This window comes from Nomascus leucogenys, chromosome 10, assembly GCF_006542625.1.
Source record: "Nomascus leucogenys isolate Asia chromosome 10, Asia_NLE_v1, whole genome shotgun sequence".
Classification (NCBI taxonomy): Eukaryota; Metazoa; Chordata; class Mammalia; order Primates; family Hylobatidae; genus Nomascus; species Nomascus leucogenys.
Window position 1 is genome coordinate 59557496 of NC_044390.1, and position 22847 is coordinate 59580342.

Sequence of the window (22847 nt, forward strand, 5' to 3'; positions counted from 1 at the left end):
TTCCTATTGGCGCACCTCGCGTTATGGGCGGGACCTATTACATCGGCTTTCTTGATTTGCTGCCTCCCTGGCGCTCCCTGACCCGGACGCTCTCCGGGCCAATATGGCAGCGCCCAGCAATAAGACAGAGCTGGCCTGGAGTCCGCGGCTGGCTGCGTGAGTAGGTAGGTCGCGCGCGGGTAGGCGAACGCGAACTGCTGGCCTGCAGGCGGGCCCTTCAGGACCCGGCAGCGCGAGAGGGCAGCCCTGGAGGGACCCAGCTGCAGCGCCAGGGCGCCATGACCTTTCGTAGTGGGGGCGGGGACGCGCTGGGAAAGGCCGCCTGTCTTGTGCCAGCCGCCTCACGCCACCAGTCTCCCATTTTGCAGATGACCTCGCGAGAGGTCACGCCGCAAGTCGGCAACCGGGCAGGAATTGGAATCCGCGTCTGCCTTTTTCCCCCAAGAGACCCAGAATCCTGGCAGCCGGTTTCAGAGCTGCTGTACGTACACCATACCTCGGGGTTCAGATTTATAGGTGTTTTGTTGAAATTGAGGCTTGTTTCCGTTCGGTTGATACTTGTTAGGCATCTGCCATATACCAGGCACTGTCCTGGGTGCTGGAGACACAGCAGTGAGGAAGATAGATAAAAATCTTTCATCTCCTGGGGGAACCAGACTTTGAACAAATTAGAAATAAACGAAACAGGTGATTTCAGATACTGATTAGTTACTAAAAATGCGTTAATGGTGTCGGGAATTTCGCTTGAGCCCAGGAGTTTCGAGACCAGCCTTGGCAACATAGCGAGACCCTATTCTCTACAAAAAATTATCTGGGCGTAGTGGTGCACGCCTGTAGTCCTAGCTACTTGGGAAGCTGTGGTGGGAGGATTGCTTGAGCCCAGGAGGTCGAGGCTGTAGTGAGCCGTGATTGTGCCACTGCACCCCAGCCTGGGCAACAGAGCAGGAGCCTGTCTCAGAAACAAACAAAAATTAATAGGGTGATGAGGGCTTTTAGAATGTGGGGAATGGGAGGTGGTCAAAGAAGACCTTTCATTGAAATGACCAGAGACAGCTGTGGGCAGATCTGGAGGAAGAAAACTCTAGACAGAGAGAAAAGCAAGTACAGAGGTTCTGAGACGGCATAAACTTAGTTTCTTTCAGAAACAGTGTAGCTGAAGCTGCCAGTGGTAGGAGTTGAGTTTAGAGGGGTAGACCCTGTCTGATTTTATTTATTTGTTTTTATTTTTTAGAGACAGGATCTCACTTGTTCGTCAAGCCTGGAGTGCAGTGGTGCAATCATAGCTCACTGCAGCGTCAAACTCCATGGCTCAAGTGATTCTCCTGCCTCAGCTTTCCCAGTAGCTGGAACGACAGGTGCACACCACCAAGTCCAGCTAATTTTTTAAAATAATTTTTGTAAAGATCGTGTCCTGCTATGTTGTCCAGGCTGGTCTTGAACTCCTGGGCTCAAGCGATCCTCCCCACTTGGACTTCCAAAGCACTAGGATTATAGGCATGAGCCACTGCTCCCTGGCTATTTATTTATTTTAGAGACAGGATCTCAGTATGTTGCCCAGGCTAGAGTGCAGTGGCTATTCACAAGTGCAGTCATGGTTCACTGCAACCTCTAACTACTGACCTTAAAGGATCCTCCAGCCTCAGTCTCCTGAGTACCTGAGATGACAGGCATTCGCCACCATGCCTGGGTAATTCTTAATTTTTTTGTAGAGGTGGGGTCTCGCTATGTTGTTGCCCAGGCTGGTCTTGAATTCCTGGGCTCAAGTGATCCTCCTACCTTGTTCTCCCAAAGTGTTAGGATTACAGGCATGAGCCAGTGTGCCCAGTCCCTGATTTTAAGTGTGATACACTGTTAGCGATTTTAGGCAGAAATCACTAATTTTAGTTTGTTTATTTATTTATTTATTTATTTTGAGACGGAGCGTGCAGTGGCACAATCTCAGCTCATTGCAACCTCCGCCTCCCAGGTTCAAGTGATTCTCCTGCCTCAGGCTCCCGAATAGCTGGGATTACAGGTGCCTGCCACCACACCTGGCTAATTTTTGTATTTTTAGTAGAGATGGGCTTTCACCATCTCGGCCAGGCTGGTCTTGAACTGACCTTGTGATCCACCTGCTTCAGCCTCCCAAACTGCTGGGATTACAGGCGTGAGCCACAGCACCTGGCCTAATTTTAGTTTAAAAGCTCCCTCTGGCTGGGTGTGGTGGCTCACACCTGTAATCTCAGCACTTTGGGAGGCCAAGATGGGTGGATTGCTTGAACTCAGGAGTTCGAGACCACTCTGAGCAACATAATGAAACCCCATCTCTACTAAAATACAAAAAATTAGCTGGGTGTGGTGGCAGACACCTGTAGTCCCAGCTACTCGGGAGGCTGAGGCATGAGAACCAACTTGAACTGGGGAGGTGGAGGTTGCAGTGAGCCGAGATCACACCATTGCACTCCAGCCTGGGGAACAGAGTGAGACTCTGTCTCCAAAAAGAAAAAAAAAAAGCTCTGTCTGGCCATAGTGGGGAGAACTGACTGGAGGCAGGAAGGGCAAAAGTGGGAGGCTTGATAGGTATTCAAGTCATAGACTGAGGTGGTGGCTTCAGATAGAGATGCATTTGGGATGGATTTGGAAGTAGTCACCCAGACTAGTTGATGGATTGAATGGGAGAGTGAGGGACATCGTGGACTCAGAAATGTCTCCTAGGTTTGTAGCCTGAATGGCCAGTAGTAGTGGTGCGATTAGATAGGATGGAGAGGATCAAGTTTAAGAAAAGATATCAGTTTGGAGCAAATTATGTTTGAGATGGCTGGGTATATGCCAAAGTGGCAGTTAGGTATAAAGGCTGGGGCCCAGGGATTGAGGTGAACATTGGGGAGCCATCAGCACACAGATCGCCACTTCTCAAACTTTAATGCTCACAGGAGATACCAGGGACTCGTTAAAATGCAGATTTGGGCCTGGTGCGGTGGCTCACGCCTGTAATCCCAGCACTTTGGGAGGCCAAAGCGGGTGGATCACGAGGTCAGGAGTTCAAGACCAGTCTGGCCAAGATGGTGAAACCCTGTCTCTACTAAGAATGCAAAAATCAGCAGGGCATGGTGGCATGTGCCTGTAATCCCAGCTACTCGGGAGGCTGAGGCAGGAGAATTGCTTGAACCCTGGATATGGAGGTTGCAGTGAGCCAAGATCGCGCCACTGCACTCCAGCCTGGGCGACAGAGCAAGACTCTGTCTGGAAAAAAAAAAAAAAATGCAGATTCCAGTTCAGTAGGTCTGGGATAGGGCCGAGATTTTGTTTTTTTTTTTTTTTTTGAGACGGAGTTTCCCTCTAGTTGCCCAGGCTGGAGTGCAGTGGTGTGCTTTTGGCTCACCACAAGCTCTACCTCTCAGGTTCAAGCAATTCTCCTGCCTCAGCCTCCCAAGTAGCTGGAATTAACAGGCATATGCCACCACACCCGGCTAATTTTATATATATATATATACACACACATATATATATACAGATATATATATATATTTTTTTTTAGTAGAGGCAGGGTTTCTCCATGTTGGTCAGGCTGGTCTCAAACTCCCGACCTCAGGTGATCAGCCCACCTGGACCTCCCAAAGTGCTAGGATTACATGCGTGAGTCACCATGCCCGGCCAAATTTTGCTATTCTAATAAACTTCTGAATGTCACTGACGCTGCCAGTCCCTAGAACACACTTTAAGTAGCTGTGTTTTTTTGTTTTTGTTTTTGTTTTTTTGTTTTGAGTCAGGGTCTTGCTGTGTTGTCCTGGGCTCAACCAGTCCTCCCACCTTGGCCTCCCAAAGTGCTAGGATTACAGGCATGAGCCACTGAGCCTGGCCCTGAAAATTTAAATTAAGGTCTTAATCCTAGGTGCATGTGAAAGTCATTGCAGTGCTTTTTATTTTTATTTTTATTTATCTATTTTTTTGAGACGAAGTCACACTGTTGCCCAGGCTGGAGTGCAGCGGTGCGATCTCGGCTCACTGCAACCTCCGTCTCCCGGCTTCAAGTGACTCTCATGCCTCAGCCTCCCTAGTAGCTGGGATTATAGGCACCCGCCACCAGGTCCCACTAATTTTTGTATTTTTAGTAGAGATGGGGTTTCTCCATCTTGGCCAAGTTGGTCTTGAACTCCTGACCTCGTGATCCACCCGCCTTGGCCTCCCAAAGTGCTGGGATTACAGGCGTGAGCCACTGCGCCTGGCCAGAGTGCTTTTTATTTTTTATTTTTTTTTATTTTTGAGATAGGGTCTCACTCTGTCACCCAAGCCAGAGTGTGGTAGCACAATCAGAGCTTATATAACCTTGAACTGCTGGGCTCAAGTGATCATCCCACCTCAGCCTCCTGAATAGCTGGGACTACAAATGAGTGCCACCACACCCAGCTGGTATTTTTTTTTTTTGCTGGTCTTGATCTCCCGGGCTCAAGTGATCCTCCCACTCTGACCTCCCAAAGTGGATAAGAAGCATGAGCCGCTGTGCCCAGCCTTCAGTGGGGTGCTCTATTTATTTATTTATTTTTGAAACGGAGCCTTGCTCTGTCACCCAGACTGGAGTGCAGTGGCACAATCTCGGCTGACTGCAAAGTCCACCTCCTGGGTTCAAGCGATTCTCTTGCCTCCACCTCCCGAGTAACTGGGACTACAGGCGCCTGCCACCATGCCCAGCTAATTTTTGTACTTTTAGTAGAGACGGGGTTTCACAGTGTTGGCCAGGATAGTCTCGATCTCTTGACCTCATGATCTGCCCACCTCGGCCTCCCAAAGTGCTGGGATTACAGGCGTGAGCCACCGTGCCAGGCTACATATAACTTTTGACTCCCCCAAAATCCAGCCAGGTGCAGTGGTACACCTCTGTAATTCCAGCACTTTGGGAGGCCAAGGTGGGAGGATTGCTTGAGCCCAGGAGTTTGAGATCAGCCTGGAAAACAGAGGGAAACCCAGCCTCTATAAAAATTTTAAAAATTAGTTGAGTGTGGTGGCACACACCTGTAATCCCAGCTACTCAGGAGGCAGTGGTGGGAGGATTGCTTGAGTTGGGAGGTCAAGTCTGCAGTGAGCCATGATCATACCACTGTACTCCAGCTGGGCAACAGAGTGAGATCCTGTCCCAAAACAAAAAATCTTAACTACTAATAGCCCACTGTTGTCCAGAGCCCTCAGTGATTACATACACAGTCAATTAACTTATTTTTTTTATGTGAGCCAAAGATTTATGTCTTCATTTCTTGCATTTGAAGTACTCTTCGATGACATCCTTGGCCTGAGACTCCTTGCCATAGTCCTTAACTACTACACAACTGTAACCAACCACTTTACAGGGTTTCCCCTCTCTCAATTTTACAGAGCCTTACCCATTCCCCTAGTTTCTTGTTGTCATCAACCTTAATTAAGTTGATTTGGTGCTCAGCACAAAGGGCCTCCACCAACTTGACATACATAGGCTCATCACGGTCGGGTGCAAGCACACAAAGATGGGCTTGGTGCTCGTCTAAGGCTTTGGCAGCTTCACAAATTCCACGTGCTAGGCCATCGTGGATGAGGGCGGTCTTCAGCACCTCTTGTAAAGCAGTATTAACGTCCATTACACCTCCAGCAGCAATGCCTCCCTCGGCCATGGCGGTGGGTTACGGGTGAAGCTGAATCTTGAACGCGCCCAAGCCTCCGCCTCCGTGCAACTCAGCGGTGGCAGGGAAAAAGCGATTAACTTTTTTTTTATGTTATATATATATAATACTATAATCTTACAATAAGTTGGAGAAAAGAAAATGTTATTAAGAAAATCAGGAAAACACATTTAATTTACTATTCATTAGGTGGAAGTGGATCATCATAAAGGTCTTCATTCTCATCGTCTTCACATTGAGTAAGCTGAGGAGGAGGAGGAAGAAGAGGAGGGGTTGGTCTTGCTGTCTTAGGGGTGGCAGAGGCAGAAGAGGTGGTGGATGAGGTAGATGGAGAGGCAGGCACATTCAGCTGTAACTTTTTTTTCTTTTTTTTTTTTTTTTTTTTTTTTTGAGATGAAGTCTTGCTCTGTCGCCCAGGCTGGAGTGCAGTGGCGCAATCTCGGCTCACTGCAAGCTCCGCCTCCTGGGTTCACGCCATTCTCCTGCCTCAGCCTCTCTGAGTAGCTGGGACTACAGGCGCCCGCCACCACGCCCGGCTAATTTTTTGTATTTTTAGTAGAGTCGGGGTTTCACCATGGTCTCGATCTCCTGACCTCATGATCCACCTGCCTTGGCCTCCCAAAGTGCTGGGATTACAAGCGTGAGCCACCGTGCCCGGCCTTTCTTTTTTTTTTTTTTGAGAAAGAGTCTCACTCTGTCACCCAGGCTGGAGTGCAGTGGCGCTATCTCCGCTCACTGCAAGCTCCACCTCCCCGGTTCACGCCATTCTCCTGCCTCAGCCTCCTGAGTAGCTGGGACTACAGGTGCCTGCCACCACATCCGGCTAATTTTTTTGTATTTTTAGTAGAGGTGGGGTTTCACCATGTTAGCAGGATGGTCTTGATCTCCTGACCTCGTGATCCGCCCGCCTCAGCCTCCCAAAGTGCTGGGATTACAGGCGTAAGCCACTGTGCCTGACCTTTTTTCTTTTTACTAGCCCCTCAGTGTTTAAAGTTGTAACTTTTATTTAATTAAATTTAATTAATTAATTTTTTTGAGACAGAGTCTCACTCGGTCACCCAGGCTGGAGTGCAGTAGCGCGATCTCAGTTTACTGTAACATCGCCTCCCAGGTGCAAGCAATTCTCCCGCCTCAGCCTCCTGAGTAGCTGAGATTACAGGCACATACCACCATGCCTGGCTAATTTTTTTTTTTTTTTTTTTTTTTTTACCGGGGCGTTCCTGAGTTTTTGTGGAGCACGCCTGGGCGAGGGCCCTGCCCCTAGAAGGTGTTGGGCCTTTTGGTGGTGAAGTGTGGCTTGTGCTGATGGCGCAGGACCTGGTGGGGCAGCGGGAACTTGATCTTGGAATCTTGGAACTGCTTGACGGCCAGCCGGCGGGACTTGCTGGCTGCTGTCTCCTCCACCTTCATGATCTGGATGGAATGGGTTCAGGCGGGGTACCAGGCGTCCATGTCTCGGTAGCACTGGGTGACAGCGCCCGTGGTGGTCAGGTCCCAATATTCCTGGTACATGTTGTGGGTGCCGCTCCGGGAGTTCGTAGCGCAGCCAGATGCCGAAGTTCTTCACCCACAGAGGGTACTTCTCAAATGCCTGCCCACGGTTGACAGTCTCCTCTGAAGACTTCTTCATCTTCTTTAGCTGAGATACAAAGTACCAGAAGCGGGACTTGGAGACGACATGATCAGGTGCAAAGATTCGCATGTAGTAGAGGGGCGGTGTGTGGCATTTGGGAGTGGGCAGGCCGTGACTCACCACCTTGTACTCTTGTAGTGTACCCGAGGCCTTCATGGCATCCTCTCCACACTTGCCGCCACCCGCAAAAGGAACCTGGCTAATTTTTGTATTTTTAGTAGAGATAGGGTTTTGCCACGTTGGTTGGTTGGTCTTGAACTCTTGACCTCAAGTGATTCTCCTGCCTGGCCTCCCAAAGTGCTGGGATTACAGGCGTGAGCCACCACACCTGGTCTTATTTTTATTTTTCAGACAGAGTCTTGCTCTGTCGCCCAGGCTGGAGTGCAGTGGCACGATCTTGGCTCACTGCAGCCTCTGCCTCCTGGGTTCAAGCAATTCTCCTGCCTCAGCCTCCTGAGTAGCTGGGGACTGCAGGAGTGTGCCCCCAAGCCTGGCTAATTTTTTTTTTTTTTTAAAGTAGAGATGGGGTCTCTCCCATGTTGGCCAGGCTGCTCTTGAACTCCTGGCCTCAGGTGATCTGTCTGCTTCGACCTCCTAAAGCGCTGTGATTACAGGCGTGAGCCACCACGTGCAGCCATAACTTTTACTGAAAAAAAAAAAAATCCACGTATAAATGGACTCATGCTGTTCAAACCTTTGTTGATGAAGGGTCAACTGTACATTGCCGATGGGAATGTGAAATGGTGCAGTCATCCCCAAAAACAGTCTGGCAGTTCCTGAAAATGCTAAACATGTAGTTACCATATGTCTCAGCAGTTCGACTCCTAAGTATATACCCAAGAGAAGTATAAACATATGTTCACATAAAACTTCTACACGAATGTTCATGGCAGTAGTTATAACAGTCAAAAACATTTGGCAAACAACCCCAAATGTCCATCAATTGATGAATGCATAAATAAAATATGGTTAGAGCCATACAAAACCTGGTTATATTCCATTCCAAAAAGAATGGAATTGGCTGGGCATGATTGTAATCCTAGCAATTTGGGAGGCCAAGGTGGGTGGATCACCTGACATTGGGAGTTCAAGACCAGCCTGGCCAACATGGAGAAACCCTATCTCTACTAACAATACAAAAACTAGCTGGGGATGGTGGCGGGCGCCTGTAATCCCAGCTACTCGGGAGGCTGAGGCAGGAGAATCGCTTGAACCCGGGAGGCAGAGGTTGTGGTGAGCCAAGATCATGCCATTGCACTCCAGCCTGGGCAACAAGAGTGAAACTCCATCTCAAAAAAAAAAAAAAAAAGAGGCCGGGCGCAGTGGCTCACGACTATAATCCCAGCACTTTGGGAGGCCGAGGCGGGCGGATCACAAGGTAAGGAGTTTGAGACCAGCTTGGCAACATGGCGAAACCCCATCTCTACAAAAAAATCTATAAATTAGCTGGATGCAGTGGCACACACCTGTAGTCCCAGCTGCTCAGGAGGCTGAGGCAGGAGAATCATGAACCCAGGAAGCAGAGGTTGCAGTGAGCTGAGATTGTGCCACTGCACTCCAGCCTGGGAAACAAAGCAAGATCCTGTCTAAAATAATAATAATAATAATAATAATAATAATAAAAATTAAAAAAAAATCTATGCATGAACCTTGAAAACATGTCAATGGGCCAGGTGCGGTGGCTCACGCCTGCAATCCCAGCACTTGGGGAGGCTGAGGCTGACGGATCACTTGAGGTCAGGAGTTCGAGACCAGCCTGGCCAACATGATAAAGCTCTGTCTCTACTGAAAATACAAAAATTAGCTGGGCGTGGTGGCATGTACCTGTAATCTCAGCTACTCGGGATGCTGAGGCAGGAGAATCGCTTGAACCCGGAAGGCGGAGGTTGCAGTGAGCTGAGATGGCACTATTGCACTCCAGCCTGGGTGACAGAGCGAGACTGCATCTCAAAAAAAAAAAAAGAAAACATGTCAAGTGAAGGAAACCAGTCATAAAGGAGCACTTGTGATTCCATTTGTATGAAATGCTCGGCATAGGGAGATCTATAGAGACTGGGTGAGTGGTTTCCTGGGGTTGGGAGTGAAGGGAAATTGAGTGCTAATGGGTACAGGGTTTCTTTCTTTCTTTTTTTTTTTCTTCTTCTTTTTTTTGGAGACAGAGTTTTGCTGTTGTTCCCCAGGCTGGGGTGCAATGGCGTCATCTTGGCTCACTGCAACCTCTGCCTCCTGGGTTCAAGCAATTCTCCTACCTCAGCCTTCCCAGTAGCTGGAATTACAGGCATGCACCACCATGCTCGGCTAATTTTTTGTATTTTTAGTAGCGATGGGGTTTCTTCCATGTTGGTCAGGCTGGTCTCGAGCTCCCGACTTCGAGTGATCTGCCTGCCTCAGCCTCCCAAAATGTTGGTATTACAGGCGTGAGCCACCGCGCCTGGCCAGGTACAGGGATTCTTGTTGGAGTGACACAAATTTTGTAAAATTAGATTGTAGTGGCTAGGAGTGGTGGCTCACACCCGTGATCCCAGCACGTTGGGAGCAGAGATGGGAGGATCACTTGAAGCCAGGAGTTCGAGACTCAGCCTGGGCAACACAGCAAGACCCTGGGTCTGTGCAAACAATTTTCAAATTAGCTGGGCATGGTGGCACACATCTGTAGTCCTAGCTTCTCGATGTTCTGGGGCTGGAAGATCACTTAGGCCCAGGAGTTGCAGGCTGTACTGAGCTATGGTCACGTCCCTGGGGCAGCGGGATTGGGGGTGCTGTTCCAGGAACAAAGTCTTTGAGTCATCTGAGCCCGTTTCTTGGGTAAGGTAACATTGGGGCTGGTGAGTTAGCCACATAATCTGGAGTGTGCCCTCGACCCTGCGGGGCCCTTGTGTCTGTTAGCATCTGTAAGGTGCCAGGCTAATGCTGAATCTTCTTTTGGGCCAGGTGATTGTCTGACAAGCAGAGGCATGAGCTGGGTCCAGGCCACCCTACTGGCCCGAGGCCTCTGTAGGGCCTGGGGAGGCAGCTGCGGGGCCGCCCTCACAGGAACCTCCATCTCTCAGGTAAGCACCAGCCAGGCAGTCTTTTGGGTAGAGGGAGGTAAGCTTGGGATTTGCTCCCAACCCCTTCAGAATCCACTCTGTGAAGCCAGTTCTGGTGAGTCTGGGCTGGCCTATCAGTGCTGAGGTCCCATTAAAAGTCCTTAGTTTATGTATGTATGTATGTTTATATGTTTGTTTTTTGAGACAGTGTCTCACTCTGTCACCAAGGCTGGAGTGCAGTAGTGTGATTACAGCTCACTGTAGTCTTGACCTCCAAGGTTCAAGCAATCCTCCTGCCTCATCCTCCCAAGTAGCCAGGACTACAGGCACATACTACCATGCCCGGCTAATTTTTGTGTTTTTTTGTAGAGACGGGGTTTCACCATGTTGGGCAGGCTAGTCTTGAACTCTGGGCTCAAGTGATCCACCTGCGTCAGCCTCCCAAGTGCTGGGATTACAGGCGTGAGCCACTGCACCTGGCCAAAAGTCCATAATTTATTTATTTTTTTGAAACAAGGTCTTGCTGTATCACCCAGGCTGGAGTACAGTGGTGGAATCAGGGCTCACTACAGCCTCAAACTCCTGGGCTCAAATGAGCCTCCCACCTCAGCCCCCTGAGTAGCTGGGACCACAGATTTGAGCCACCATGCCTAGCTAATTTTTTTTTTTTTTTAGATGGAATTTTGCTCTTGTCGCCAAAGCTGGAGTGCAGTGGTGTGGTCTTGGCTCACTGCAACCTTTGCCTCCTGGGTTCAAGCAATTCTCCTGCCTCAGCCTCCCGAGTAGCTGTGATTACAAGCACACGTCACCACGCCCAGCTAATTTTTGTAATTTTAGTAGAGACAGGGTTTTGCCATGTTGGCCAGGCTGGTCTCGAACTCCTGACCTCAGGTGATTCGCCGCCTCGGCCTCCCAAAGTGCTGGGATTACAGGCGTGAGCCACCGCACCCGGCCGCTAATTTTTTTTTTTTAAGCATGTGGTCTTGCTGTGTTGCCCAGACTGGTCTTGAACCTCTGGGCCCTCAGTCCTTCCACTTTGGCCTCCCAAAATGCTAGGATTACAGGTGTGAGCCACTGTGCCTGGACCCTAATTTAAGAGATGCTAGTGCCTGTGGGTGAGGGGATTGACTTTGAAAATAAGGATGTATGAGCTTGGTGGATTTGTGTGGTGACTGAGCAGCTCCTCCTACATCTACCTGTGAAGGTGGGGCAGAAAACTGAATTTCCTTCCCATACCCATAGTGACCAGATGGCGAAAGCAGATTGACAGCCATAGATAGCAATAACGATGATGGTGGGAATATAATAGTTCCTGTATTGAGCACTTACTCTGTGCCCGGCCCCATGCTATGCATTTCATTTACATTACCTCCTTTGCAGTGTTTCCCCCTCGTTAGGCATTTTAGAGCTTCCTTTCTGATTTTTACCCCAAAGTGGTATAATACTACACCACCTATAGTATTAATTGACTGAAATTTCAGTTGTTTTTTGTTTTTGAGATGAAGTCTCCCTCTGTCACCCAGGCTGGAGTACAGTGAGTGGTGTGATCTCAGCTCATTGCAACCTCTGCCTCCCGGGTTCAAGTGGTTTTCCTGCCTCAGTCTCCTGAGTAGCTGGGATTACAGGTGTGCAGCACCACACCTGGCTAATTTTTGTATTTTTGGTAGAGACGGGGTTTCACCTTGTTGGCCAGGATAGTCTCAAACTCCTGACCTTAAGTGATCCACCCGCCTCTCAAAGTGCTGGGATTACAGGCATGAGCCACTGCACCCAACCTGAAATTTTACTGTAAATGAATGCCTTTTTTTGTTTTATTTTTAACATTGCCATATCAAAGAAGGATATGGGATGGCTGTGGGGACCGCAGAGTAGGGGGACTGTGGGCACTGACTCCATTCTCAGCTCTGATGCTTTCCAGCTGTGTAACACTGTGCATCCCACTTCATCTTCCTGAGCCTTGGTTTTTCTCATCTGTAAAATGAGTGCAGTAAGAGTACCTCCCACCTAGGGCCTCACATTTATAAAGTGCTCAACTGTGTCTACAGTGGAAGAATATTTGGTAAATATTGTCTCTTTCTTTTGAGACATGGTCTCGCTCTGTTGCCCAGGCTGGAGTGCAGTGGCGTGATCTTGGCTCACTGCAACCTCGACATGCCAGTCTCAATTGATCTGCCTACTTCAGCCTCCTGAGTAGCTGGGACTACATACATTCACCACCATGCTTGGCTAATTTTTGTATTTTTTTGTAGACACGAGGTTTCAGCAGGTTGCCCAGGCTGGTCTTGAACTCCTGACCTCAGGTGATCTGCCTGCCTCAGCCTCCCAAAGTGCTAGGATTACAGGTGTGAGCCACCAAGCCTGGACTAATACTGGCTCTTACTTGCGTGTGTGTGTGTGTGTGTGTGTAGATAAACACACACACATTCATTTATTTTTTAGAGATAAGGTTTCACTCTCTCGTTCAGGCCGGAGTGCAGTGACACAATTGTAGCTCACTGCAGTCTGGAACTCCTGGGCTTAAGCAATCCTCCCGCTTCAGCCTCCTGAGAGCTGAGACTACAGGTATACACCACCACGCCTAGCTTATTTTTTTATTTTTTCATAGAGAGATGGAGTCTCACTATGTTGCCCAGGCTGCAGTACGGTGGTGCAATCAAAGCACAGTACAGCCTTGATAACTAGCTGTATATTTTTAAGATGCCTTATATGTAACCCTTCTAATTTAAAAATTCAATTTAAAATAAGAAATTTGTTACTGTGTCATCTAGAACCAGAGTTTGGCTACTCCGGAGGCTGAGGTGGGAGGATCACTTGAGCCCAGGAGTTCTGGGCTGTTGTGTACTATGCTGATGGAGTGTCCTGCACTAAGTTTTGCATGAATATTGTGACCTCCTGGGACTTGGGGGACCACCAGATTGCCTAAGGAAGTATGAACTGACCCAGGTTGGAAACAGCAGGTCAAAACTCCTGTCCTGACCAGTTGGCTCATGCCTGTGAATATCCACTGCACTCCCACCTGGGCAACATAGCTAAACTCCATCTCTTAAAGGCTCCCAGCACCTTGAGAGGCCACAGTGGGTGGATCACCTTAGGTCAAGAATTCGAGACCATCCTGGCCAACATGGCGAAACCCCGTCTCTACTAAAAACACAAAAATTAGGCCAGGCACGGTGGCTCACATCTGTAATCCCAGCACTTTGGGAGGCCGAGGTGGGCGGATCACAAGGTCAGGAGTTCAAGACCAGCCTGGCCAACATGGGGAAACCCCGTCTCTACTAAAAATACAAAAATTAACTGGGCATGGTGGCATGTGCCTGTAATCCCAGCTACTTGGGAGGCTGAGGCAGAAGAATCGCTTGAACCAGGGAGTCAGAGGTTATAGTGAGCTGATATCATGCGACTGCACTCCAGCCTGGCAACAGAGCGAGACTCCGTCTCAGAAAAAACAAAACACAAAAATTAGCTGGCATTGGTGGCAGGTGCCTGTAATACTAGCTACGTGGGAGGCTGAGGCAGGAGAATCGCTTGAACCCAGAAGGCAGAGGTTGCAGTGAGCTGAGAGGACGCCATTGCACTCCAGCCTGGGCGACGAGTGAAACTCTGTCTCAAGAAAAAAAGAAAAAGAAAGAAGGGGCTGGGTACGGTGGCTCATGCCTGTAATCTCAATACTTAAGGAGGCTAGGCCGGGCGCGGTGGCTCATGCCTGTAATTCCAGCACTTTGGGAGGCCGAGGCGGGCGGATCACGAGGTCAGGAGATCAAGACCATCCTGACTAACACGGTGAAACCCCGTCTCTACTAAAAATCCAAAAAATTAGCAGGGCGTGGTAGCAGGCGCCTGTAGTCCCAGCTACCCAGGAGACTGAGGCAGGAGAATGGCGTGAACCCGGGAGGTGGAGCTTGCAGTGAGCCAAGATCGTGCCACTGCACTCTAGCCTGGGTGACAAAGCGAAACTCTGTCTCAAAAAAAATAAAAATAAAAAAAAGACTTGGGGAGGCTGAGGCAGGTGGATCACTTGAGGCCTGGAGTTTGAGACCAGCCTGGCCAACATGATGAAACCCCATCTTCACTAAAAGTACAAAAATTAGCAGGGCGTGGTGGAGCACGTCTGTAGTCCAGCTTACTTGGGAGGCTGAGGCATGAGAATCGCTCGAACATGGGAGGCAGAGGTTGCAGTGGGCTGAGGTCATGCCACTGCGCTGCAGCATGGGTGACAGAATGAGACTGTCTAAAAAAAAAAAAAGCAAGAAGGGCCACCAGGCACAGTGGCTCATGTCTGTAATCCATCAACACTTTGGGAGGTGGAGACAGGATGATCACTTGAAGCCAGGTGTTCAAGACCAGCCTGGACAAAATAGTGTGACTCCCGTCTCTGCTGAAAATTTAAAAATTAGCCAGGTGTGGTGGTGTACACCTGTAGTTGCAGCTGCTGGACAGGCTGAGGAGGAGAATTGCTTGAGCCCAGGAGTTGAAAGCTGCAGTAAGCCATAGTAGCACCACTACATTCCAGCCTAGGCCACAGAGCCAGACCCTGTCTCAAAAAAAATAAAATAGGGCATGTGTGTGTCATCACTGTGAATATTACCAAGTTGCCTCCGTGGCAGTTTTTACCAGCTCCCCGTAGCCATGGCTAACAGTGCCTGTTTCCTCCCTACTGTGCCAGCATTGTGTTTTACCGCACTTTGTAATGGCCTCGAATCTCCGGTTTGTAACCATAGTTCCATACCTCCGAGTCCTCAGGGAGGCCACTGGGACCTCTCTGAGGAAAGAGCCAGCCTGGCGGCCCCCCATAGACACTGGGAGGTGCCAGACTCCAGCAGTTCTCCTCCCTCCCCAGGTCCCTTGCCAGCTCCCTTGCCAGCTCCCTCGGGGCCTCCACTGCAGCGCAGCCGCCTATAGCTCTGAACAGTCCCTGGTTCCCAGCCCACCGGAACCCCGGCAGAGGCCCACCAAGGCTCTGGTGCCCTTTGAGGACCTGTTTGGGCAGGCGCCTAGTGGGGAACGGGACAAGGCGAGCTTCCTGCAGGCGGTGCAGAAATTTGGGGAGCACAGCGTGCGTAAGCGGGGCCATGTTGACTTCATCTACCTGGCCCTGCGCAAGATGCGGGAGTATGGTGTCGAGCGGGACCTGGCTGTGTACAACCAGCTGCTCAACATCTTCCCCAAGGAGGTCTTCCGGCCTCGCAGCATCATCCAGCGCATCTTCGTCCACTACCCTCGGCAGCAAGAGTGTGGGATTGCTGTCCTGGAGCAGATGGAGAACCACGGTGAGGCCAGGAGGCTGGCGCAGGGTGGGGAGTGGGCCACACTGATAGCTGGCAGCACCTCTCCTGGGTCTCAGCCCCTCCTTCCTCCATGGTTCCGTCTCTGTCTCTCTTGCTCTTCTCCCTCTCCCAATCCCTCTTTTCATCACTCATCTCTCTTCCTTGCCTTTCTCTGACCTCCCCTCCCCTCCTCTCTCCCTCCCTCTCCTCCCGTCCCTCTCCTCTCTTCTTCTCTCCTCTCCTCTTCTCCCTGCCTCTCTCTCTCCCTCCCTCCCTTCCTTCCTTCCTCTCTCTCTTTCTTTTAGAAATAGGGTCTCACTCTGTTGCCCAGGCTGGTCTCAAACTCCTGGGCTCAAGTGATCCTCTCCCCTTGGCCTCCCAATGTGCTGGGATTACAGGCATGAGCCTTTTTCTTTCTAATTCTCTGATTCTTTTCTCCCTGTCTGTGATCAATTCCCTGACTTCAATGTTTTCTTTTCTCCTCTTCCCTTCCCTCCTTCCCCCACCATCTCTGAGGTTCTGCCTGCATCTGCCCAGCACAGGTGTGATGCCCAACAAGGAGACGGAGTTCCTGCTGATTGAGATATTTGGACGCAAAAGCTACCCCATGCTCAAGTTGGTGCGCCTGAAGCTGTGGTTCCCTCGATTCATGAACATCAACCCCTTCCCAGTGCCCCGGGACCTGCCCCAGGACCCTGTGGAGCTGGCCATGTTTGGCCTGCGACACATGGAGCCTGACCTTAGTGCCAGGGTCACCATCTACCAGGTATCCACCTTTGTCCACAGCCTCAGCTGCCACCCCAGGCCAGGCTCCCACCATTCCTCCCCTGGGCTCCCCTTCTCTCACTCTAGTGATTGTGGTGAATCAAGTTCTTTTTTGAGACAGGGTCTTGCTCTGTTGCCCAGGCTGGAGTGCAGTGGCACTATCTTGGCTCACTGCAGCCTCTGCCTCCCAGGCTCAAGCAATCTTTCCACCTCAGCCTCCTGAGTAGCTGGGACTCCAGTCACACACCACCACGCCCGGCTAATTAAAAAAAACATTTTGGGGCCGGGCACGGTGGCTCACGCTTGTAATCCCAGCACTTTGGGAGGCCGAGGCGGGCGGATCACGAGGTCAGGAGATCGAGACCACGGTGAAACCCCGTCTCTACTAAAAATACAAAAAATTAGCCGGGCGTGGTGGCGGGCGCCTGTAGTCCCAGCTACTCGGAGAGGCTGAGGCAGGAGAATGGTGTGAACCCGGGAGGCGGAGCTTGCAGTGAGCCGAGATTGCGCCACTGCACTCCAGCCTGGGCGACAGAGCAAGACTCCGTCTCAAAAAAAAAAAAAATTTTTTTTTTTTTACAGAGACAGGGTCTCACTATATTGCCCAGGCTGACCTTGAACTCCTGGGCTCAAGCAATCCTCCTGCCTTGGCCTCCCAAAGTGCTGGGATTACACACGTGAGCCACTGTGCCCGGCCCAGACGTTTTTGATAAGGGGACTAATCTCATTCATGAAGGCAGAGCCCATATGATCTAAGTGCCTCTCCTCTCAAAGGCCTGACCTCTTAATCCTACTGCATTGGAGATAGATTGCAACATATGAATTTCAGGGGGCCATAAACATTCAGACCATAGCACCCTCCCATCCTTCTCCCAACACTTGGCTACATTCTAGGCATCTTCCTTATTTTCTGTGCCAGTTCTCAGCACAGGCCTTTGCGTTCTCTGTTCCTTCTGCCAGGAACACTGTTCTCCATGGACTTCATATTATTCTCGTCTCAGCTCCACTGTTCCTAATCAGGATGCCCTTCCTGACCTCCCTGGCCAAGGCACCACCCCTTCACCGTGCTTGGCTTGGTTCCTCATTCACCATGACTCTGTCTCCCTCCTGTCTCCCAAGGCTGAGCATAGGATTTGGTGCAAAGCTGACACTTGGCAGTGGTTTGTTGAATGACTGAGTGGAGTAACACCCTCATCTCAGTGTCCTGGGAGGCCCCACTCATGCCAGATCACACAGGGATCCAAAGAGAGCCCCTCAACAGCACTTGTCATGTGGTCCTGGACGGATAACAGTTTCCTTAAGAGCCAGTGGTTCTGAGATGGAGAAGCCCCAGGCGCTGTGGGAGCCGAGTGGGCAAGTGGGGCTTCCTGGGGGAGGTAAGGAGAGCAGAGGACGCTGGGCAGAGGGAGCAGTGTGTACCAGGGGATGCGGTGCAGTGAGTGGGGGCACCTGATTAAAGAGCTTGATCTCAAACCTCTTGGTTGGTGGGGAGAGCCATGCCGGGGGTGGGGGGCGGAGATTTAAGAAGAAGGAATGGGGTTGGAATCATGTTTCTGGAAGAATCTGCAATTGGAAACACGTCTCCTGGCGGCCGTGTGGATGCTGTTGGATGGGGAGAGGGGCTAGGGGACCAGGGATATGGGTCCAGGTGAGAGACGCCTTGAGGCCAGCAGCAGAATGTGGGGGGAAGGGTTGTTTTTAGTTCATTTCTTCATTTTGCAAAGCAATACACTAAAAAGCCAAACAGCATGTAAAAGCACACGGTGACGAGTCCTCTGCTTCTACCCAGGCCCCACAGGCCGCCCCCCCCAACCCCCCGCCACCCATCTCCTTCCCCAGAGGTGACTATTTCCATGTCTCCTTCCAGAGAGGTTCTATACATTTGCAAGCAGATCTCTCTCTCTTTTTTTTTTTTTTTTTTGGCATCTGTATCCTTTGTATTTAAATATCCTTCTCCCCCGTCTTATGGAGTAAAATACAGCCAGGCATAGTGGCACATGCCTGTAATCCCAGCACTTTGGGAGGCTGAGGCAGATGGATTGCTTGAGCCCAGGAGTTCGAGACCAGCCTGGGCAACATGGCAAGACCCCGTCTCTACCAAAAAAATACGAAAATTAGCTGGGAGTGGTGGCGCACACCTGTAGCCCCAGCTACTCAGGAGGCTGAGGCAGGAGGATGGCTTGAACTCAGGAAGTCAAGTCTGTAGTGAGCCGTGATCATACCACTGCACACCAGACTGGGTGACAAAGCAAGATCCTGTCTGTTTAGAAAAAGAAGTTTTTTGGCCAGGCATGGTGACTCACGCCTGTAATCCCAGCACTTTGGAAGGCTGAGGCAGGCAGATCACCTGAGGTTGGGAGTTTGAGACCAGCCTGACCAACATGGAGAAACCTCATCTCTACTAAAAATACAAAAAGAATTATCCAGGCATGGTGGTGCATGCCTGTAATCCCAGCTACTTGTGAGGGTGAGGCAGGAGAATCACTTGAACCCGGGAGGTGGAGGTTGCAGTGAGCCGAGATCGCGCCATTGCACTCCAGCCTGGGCAACAAGAGCGAAACTCTATCTCAAAAAAAAAAAAAAAAGTTTCTTTAGTAGCAGGGCATTATATACATGTACCTTGCCTTTTGGAAATTTCACTTAATACAACTAGAAGTCACTGATCCATCTCAAATTTTTTTTGTTTGTTTTTTTGAGACAGAGCCTTGCTCTGTTGCCCATGCTAGAGTGCAGTGGCACAATCTCAGCTCACTACAACCTCCACCTCCCAGGTTCAAACAATTCTTGTGCCTTAGCCTCCCATGTAGCAGGGACTACAGGCGTGTGCCACCACGCCCAGCTAATTTTTGTATTTCTAGTAGAGACGGGGTTTCACCATGTTGGCCAGGCTGGTCTTGAACTCCTGGCCTCAAGTGATCCACCACCCTCGGCCTCCAAAGTGCTGGGATTACAGGCATGAGCCACCATGCCCAGCCTGCTCATCTCAATTTTTTTTAACTTGAAAGGATGAATGATATATGTTCTAATAGCTGTCCACTGTTTTGGTTCAAAAGCAAGTGCATTTTGTTAAAAAAAAAAAAAAAAATTGTCAGCGGGGCGCAGTGGCTTATGCCTGTAATCCCAACGCTTTGGGAGGCTGAGGCAGGCAGATCACCTGAGGTCGGGAGTTCGAGACCAGCCTGACCAACATGGAGAAACCCTGTCTCTACTAAAAATACAAAATTAGCCGGACGTGGTGGTGCATGCCTGTAATCCCAGCTACTCGGGAGGCTGAGGCAGGAGAATCACTTGAACCCAGGAGGTGGAGGTTGTGGTGAGCTGAGATCAAGCCCCATTGCACCCCAGCCTAGGCAACAAGAGCGAAACTCTGTCTCAAAAAAAAAAAAAAAAATTATCTAGTGTTTTTGAATTATGTTCAAGGTATAAAATTTTAAAAGATAAAAAAGGTATTCCTTCCCACCCTGTCCTCCACAGAGGTGAAAGCTATCATTTGCTTCTAGTGTCTCCTTCTTGGGATATTCTGTATATGTGAAGTTATTTTTCTTTTTTTAATTCACAAGCACTGAGCACTTATTATCTGCCAGGGACTGTTCTACATATTTTACAACCACCCAAAGTTAGGTTCATGCTCATAATCCTAGTGCTTTGGGAGGCCAACGCAGGCGGATCACCTGAGGCCAGGAGTTTGAGACCAGCCAGCCCAACATGGCAAAACCCTGTCTCTACTAAAAATACAAAAAATTAGCCGGGCATGGTGGCAGGCGCCTGTAGTCCCAGCTACTCGGGAGGCTGACACAGGAGAATCGCTGGAACCCAGGAGGCAGAGGCTATAGTGAGCCGAGATCATACCATTGCACTCCAGCCTGGGCAACAAGAGCAAAACTCCATTTCAAAAATAAAAAAATAAAATTAGCCAGGCATAGTGGTGTGCACCTGTAAACCCAGCTACTTGGGAGACTGAGGTGGGAAGATCACTTGAGCCCAGGAGTTCAAGGCTACAGTGAGCTATGATCATGTCACCGTTCTCCAGCATGGATGACAGAGACGGAGACCCCCATCCCTAAAAAAAAAAAAAAAAAAAAATCGGAATTAAGTGCTGTTATCATCCCTATTATGCATCTGGAGAAACTGAGGCACACAGGTACAGTGACTTGGCCAAGGTCACACAGCTTGTGACAGAGCCAGGATTTTGACACAGGTGGGCTGGTTCCAGGGTGGTTCCCTTAGGGTGAGCATCCTAAAGATTGGTGGTTATTGCCAAATGGGACAGAGGGAGGAGGGGACAGGTTGGAGGGCCGTGTACCAGATTCAGGAGAGGTGTCCTGAATTCACTGGTATCCCCCTTTCTGTTTCTCTGTCCTCAGTTCCTCTGTAGGGGATTGGGGGTTACAAGATTACATCCCTACTCTCCCTTGCAGGTTCCTTTGCCCAAAGACTCAACAGGTGCAGCAGATCCCCCCCAGCCCCACATCGTAGGTAAGTCCGTGGGCATGGGGGCCGCCACGTCTCTAACCTGGCCCAGGCCCTGCCAGGTTCCTGCTGGGCCTAGGCTGGGCTCCCTGGGCCTCTGCGCCAAGTCCCTTGCAGGGCACAGGGCATGTATGTCTCCACACCAGGAATCCAGAGTCCCGATCAGCAGGCTGCCCTGGCCCGCCACAGTCCAGCCCGGCCTGTCTTTGTTGAGGGCCCCTTCTCCCTGTGGCTCCGCAATAAGTGTGTGTATTACCACATCCTCAGAGCTGACTTGCTGCCCCCGGAGGAGAGGGTGAGGGCTTAAAGCAAAGCATGTGTCGGGGCTGGGGAGTGGGCTGGCACCACCCTGAGGGTGCATGGGAGAGGCTGGAGGAGGAAGACGCGAGAGCCCCGGCCTCTGACCCCGCCTGCACTCCCCACCTTGGAGTAGGAAGTTGAAGAGATGCCAGAGGAGTGGAACCTCTACTACCCGATGCAGCTGGACCTGGAGTATGCGAGGAGTGGCTGGGACAACTACGAGTTTGACATCAATGAAGGTAAAAACTGGGCCAGGTGCAGTGGCTCACATGTGTGCTTGTAATCCCAGCCCTCCGACAGGCTGAGGTGGGAGGATCACTTGAGCCCGGGAGTTGAGGTTGCAGTGAACTGTTAACAGAGCCACTGCACTCCAGCCTATGTGATAGACCCTGTGTCAAAAAAAAAAAGCAAAAACCTGGACAGGCAGGACTTCCAAACATTCCAAACACCACCCAGGATGAGGGGCGGCCTCTGAGGTCAAGGGGTAGGCCCAGGCTGAGACGCAGTCCACTTACCCCCTCGTCCTCCGGCGACACAGACTCATTTGCCCCAGGGGCTCCAGACCTGAGGTCATCCAGCCCTGTCGGCCCTTGTTCGTTCCCTCCCTCCACACCTCTGTGCTGGCTACTGGGTGTCACCAGGATAAACCTAGTCCCTCGAATCAGCAAGGGAACAGGCAAATTACACTTTGGGGAGCTTAGGAGAGGAGCATGCCTTGAGTGGGGGGGTCAGGAGGGCTTCCTGGCAGAATACAGAAGACCCAGGAGGCATCGCCCGGGTGAAGTGTGGAGTGGGCAGCCTAGGCAGCGGGCCTAGCTTGTGCAAAGGTTTGGAGGCACAAGAAAGTGGAAGGAAGCCGGGCGCAGTGGCTCACGCCTGTAATCCCAGCACTCTAGGAGGCTGAGGCGGGTGGATCATTTGAGGTCAGGAATTCGAGACCAGCCTGGCCAACATGGTGAAACCCCATCTCTACTGAAAATTGAAAAATTAGCGCGGCGTGGTGCTGTGCACCTGTAATCCCAGATCCTCAGGAGGCGGAGGCAGGAGAATCACTTGAAACCTGGGAGGCGGATGTTGCAGTGAGCCGAGATCTCGCCACTGCACTCCAGCCTGGGTGACACAGCGAGACTCCATCTCAAAAAAAAAGGAAGTGGAAGGGAGTGTAAAATACCTCAAAAAGGTGCAGGCATGGGTTAGCCGCTGCAGCCCCCACTGTGCAAACCTTAAGGGTGCATGTCTTCCAACAGTGGAGGAAGGCCCTGTCTTCGCCATGTGTATGGCGGGTGCCCATGACCAGGCGACGCTGGCTAAGTGGATCCAGGGCCTGCAGGAGACCAACCCAACCCTGGCTCAGATCCCCGTGGTCTTCCGCCTGGTCGGGTCCACCGGGGAGCTCCAGACATCCTCTGCAGGGCTGGAGGAGCCGCCCCTGCCCGAGGACCACCAGGAAGAAGACGACAACCTGCAGCGACAGCAGCAGGGCCAGAGCTGAGTCTGAGCCGGCGCGAGGGCACAGGCTGTGGCCCGAGGAGGCGGTGGACTGAAGGCATGAGATGCCCTTTGAGTGTACAGCAAATCAATGTTTTCCTGCTTGGGCTCTCCTCCCTCATCTCTAGCAGTATGACATCCCCTCCCCAGGATCTCAGACTGTCAGCGGTGGGCAGGCGAGACCCCTCCAGAGTCTGCAGGCGCCTCTGGTTCTCCAAGTTTAAATAAAAAGGGGTGGGTGGGGTCGTTGTCGGTTGTGCGCATGCGCAGT

The 22847-nt window shown here is 50.8% G+C and overlaps 1 protein-coding gene and 2 pseudogenes across 6 annotated transcripts; 1 reads left to right on the forward strand and 2 right to left on the reverse strand.

The window, feature by feature from the left end:
- Nucleotides 1-64: 64 nt before the first annotated feature.
- Nucleotides 65-22845, forward strand: ECSIT (ECSIT signaling integrator). Of its 5 annotated transcripts, none has more exons than XM_030820782.1 (8): nucleotides 65-164; nucleotides 10192-10310; nucleotides 15139-15556; nucleotides 16096-16319; nucleotides 20737-20794; nucleotides 20935-21083; nucleotides 21222-21327; nucleotides 22336-22845. In XM_030820782.1, the coding sequence occupies exons 2-8, from the start codon at nucleotides 10215-10217 to the stop codon at nucleotides 22578-22580; spliced, it is 1296 nt and encodes a 431-aa protein (XP_030676642.1). In that variant the 5' UTR covers nucleotides 65-164; nucleotides 10192-10214; the 3' UTR covers nucleotides 22581-22845. The 5 variants fall into 5 exon arrangements, with proteins under 5 accessions (XP_030676642.1, XP_030676639.1, XP_030676643.1 ...); XM_030820783.1 differs by having other exon boundaries at nucleotides 78-164; nucleotides 16096-16172; nucleotides 22336-22839; XM_030820779.1 differs by having other exon boundaries at nucleotides 20737-21083; nucleotides 22336-22839.
- Nucleotides 5191-5728, reverse strand: LOC101179116 (annotated as a pseudogene). The gene has a single exon (XR_001116362.2). The product of XR_001116362.2 is annotated as a 40S ribosomal protein S12 pseudogene (transcript).
- On the reverse strand, nucleotides 6888-7479 carry LOC100602792 (annotated as a pseudogene).
- Nucleotides 22846-22847: the final 2 nt, after the last annotated feature.

What these genes read in the sequence shown, in the direction of transcription:
- ECSIT (XM_030820779.1), top strand. Translation starts at nt 10,215, where the DNA reads ATGAGCTGGGTCCAGGCCACCCTACTGGCCCGAGGCCTCTGTAGGGCC. An exon ending in GGAGCAGATGGAGAACCACG is followed by an intron (nt 15,557 to 16,095) that starts GTGAGGCCAGGA and finishes TGCCCAGCACAG; the next exon opens with GTGTGATGCCCAACAAGGAG. An exon ending in CCAGGGTCACCATCTACCAG is followed by an intron (nt 16,320 to 20,736) that starts GTATCCACCTTT and finishes TCTCCCTTGCAG; the next exon opens with GTTCCTTTGCCCAAAGACTC.